Below are 2,145 nucleotides of genomic sequence, written 5' to 3' on the forward strand. Positions count from 1 at the left end.
GAACCCGTGTCCCCTGCCTCGGCAGGCGGACTCTCAACCACTGCGCCACCAGGGAAGCCCCCAGAGGTTGTTTTTTAAGGAGAGAGACATATAATCCTTCGGGTCTCTCCTTTGCTAGAAATCAGTTTCTCTCCCTGTCTTCCCACTCGCCACCATGGTTCCTCCCGGCAGCCTGGGAGTATCTGCATGGCTGGGGTCTGCAGTCAGATGTGATCTCACGAAGAACTCACCCCTTACTGTAGGTAGCAGAATGGACTGCAAACAGGAAACATGCAGCACATAGATCTGAGTGTGATCTTAATGCACATTCTTATATTTCTAATTCTGGCTGGCTAGAAAAAGGTCATCATCACCTTTAGTGATTGATGAACTGACAGCCTGATTCTCTCTGGCTTGAAAGTTCAGATCCTTCCGTGCAGGCCCAGGAAACAAGGAGGAACCTTTCACCTTTGGCTAAGTTGCATGGGAGTTTTGGAAACAATCTGAGTTTCCTTGTCTTCTGCGGGGTAGATGAGAGCAGTGGTTGGCTCACTGATCCTCACCACCTTCCCAGGTGACTCTGTGTGACCTCTCTGTTCCCTTGAAGGGTGATCCGCCAGCCCGCAGGCAGGATTTACTTTGCTGGCACGGAGACGGCCACACAGTGGAGCGGTTACATGGAAGGAGCAGTAGAGGCCGGAGAACGGGCAGCTAGAGAGGTAAGACAGGAAGCTGAGTTGCTCTTCCTCCCGAGTCCAGCAACATAGCTGGCATCTGGTCTTTCCAGATCTTACCACTGATGGTCTATATGTCCACTTCTCTGCCCCTCACTCCACGCACGAGGCTCATCTGTGGCCAGCAGGGCCTTGAATCTGTCAAAGCTACAGAACCTCATTTCATAATACCATGGCCACTTTCTTTCAGGTGTTGAATGCTTTGGGGAAGGTGGCAAAGAAAGACATATGGGTCCAAGAACCTGAATCAGAGGTAAGTTTGGCAGCTCCGTCTGCATAGACCAGGAATTGCATGTAAAAATCTCTTATCTTCTAGCCTCTGATGTCATTGTAGATGCCACTCTCCAGGGCAGATCCACGCACTGATTTTACAGATACGTTTTGCCCCTCCTTGTCCGTGTAAGAGTTTTCTGCTAAAGATCTATGTTCATTCATCCAGGATGTTCCAGCTGTAGAAATCACCCACCCCTTCTGGGAGAGGAACCTGCCTTCCGTGACAGGCCTACTGAAGATCATCGGATTTTCCACATCGATAACTGCCCTGTGGTTTGCGGTGTACAAATTCAGGCTGCTGACCCGATGCTGAAGTTTCAGCTTCATGCTTTCTGCTTACTCTTTCCCAGCATCATCAAAAGCAAAATGTTGACAAATTGAAAGGCTGTGTCATCGGATCATCTTTAAGTGCACTGATTTAACCCCTCAGTTTAATCTCAGTGTATCACCTCCTTAATTTCCGTAAGATCAAACTCCATCTTGTGATTTGTCTGTAGACCAGCTCGTATTGATTGGTAGAAAATAACCTTGTGATCAGTTTCTTAATTTCAAGAAGTTAAAGTTGACATGCTCATAAGAAACAGTTTCCGTGTCCTGTTTTTCTCCCCTTTAACACAAAACGTCTGATGAACGCAGAAATGAAGCATTTAACTTTCTCCCTGTAGAGGCCAAGTAGGTTAAAAGGCCCAGCCTGTGACGGTCCTTTGATGTCCTTAGCAAAGGGTGAAGTGTAGGCCCAGACCCCAGAGACTCACAGCTTCCTGGGGTGAGCAGCTCCCACTTTGGATGAGGGAAAGCAGTGGAGGTAGGATTCAGGCCCTCAGACCAGTGAGGGGACAACATCTTGTGGGCGGCTGCCTCAGGAATCTCCTGACCACTTCTAATTCCTGTGAAGTTTCTAGACATCTAGCCTTCGTGCTGGTTTGTTTGTATTTTTCCTCTTTTTCTTCTTAAAGAGGACAGTGTTTACCAAGGTAGAATGCATAAATTGACTTGCTGTGACTTGTCTGTAGCTCCCCAGGTGAGCAGAGTCAGATAGTGACAAGAGCATCCCCCAGGAGGCCTCCCTGATTCGCTCTGCGTGAAACCGACTGCAATAGGCTTCTTCAAGTGACGTCACTTGGCTTGTTGTCGATAACATTCTCTGCCAGTTCCAGGG

At 48.3% G+C, this 2,145-nt stretch overlaps 1 protein-coding gene across 1 annotated transcript in view; it reads left to right on the top strand.

Moving 5' to 3' along the window:
• The window catches only part of MAOA (monoamine oxidase A), a 76,462-nt gene extending 74,895 nt beyond the window's left edge, over positions 1-1,567 (top strand). The window contains exons 13-15 of the mRNA XM_007102032.4: positions 587-698; positions 904-966; positions 1,153-1,567. Coding sequence (XP_007102094.1) covers positions 587-698; positions 904-966; positions 1,153-1,299 — 322 coding nt within the window. The 3' untranslated portion in view covers positions 1,300-1,567. The remainder of the gene's footprint in view (positions 1-586; positions 699-903; positions 967-1,152) is intronic.
• Positions 1,568-2,145: the final 578 nt, after the last annotated feature.

Source organism: Physeter macrocephalus, chromosome 21 (assembly GCF_002837175.3).
Source record: "Physeter macrocephalus isolate SW-GA chromosome 21, ASM283717v5, whole genome shotgun sequence".
Lineage (NCBI taxonomy): Eukaryota > Metazoa > Chordata > Mammalia > Artiodactyla > Physeteridae > Physeter > Physeter macrocephalus.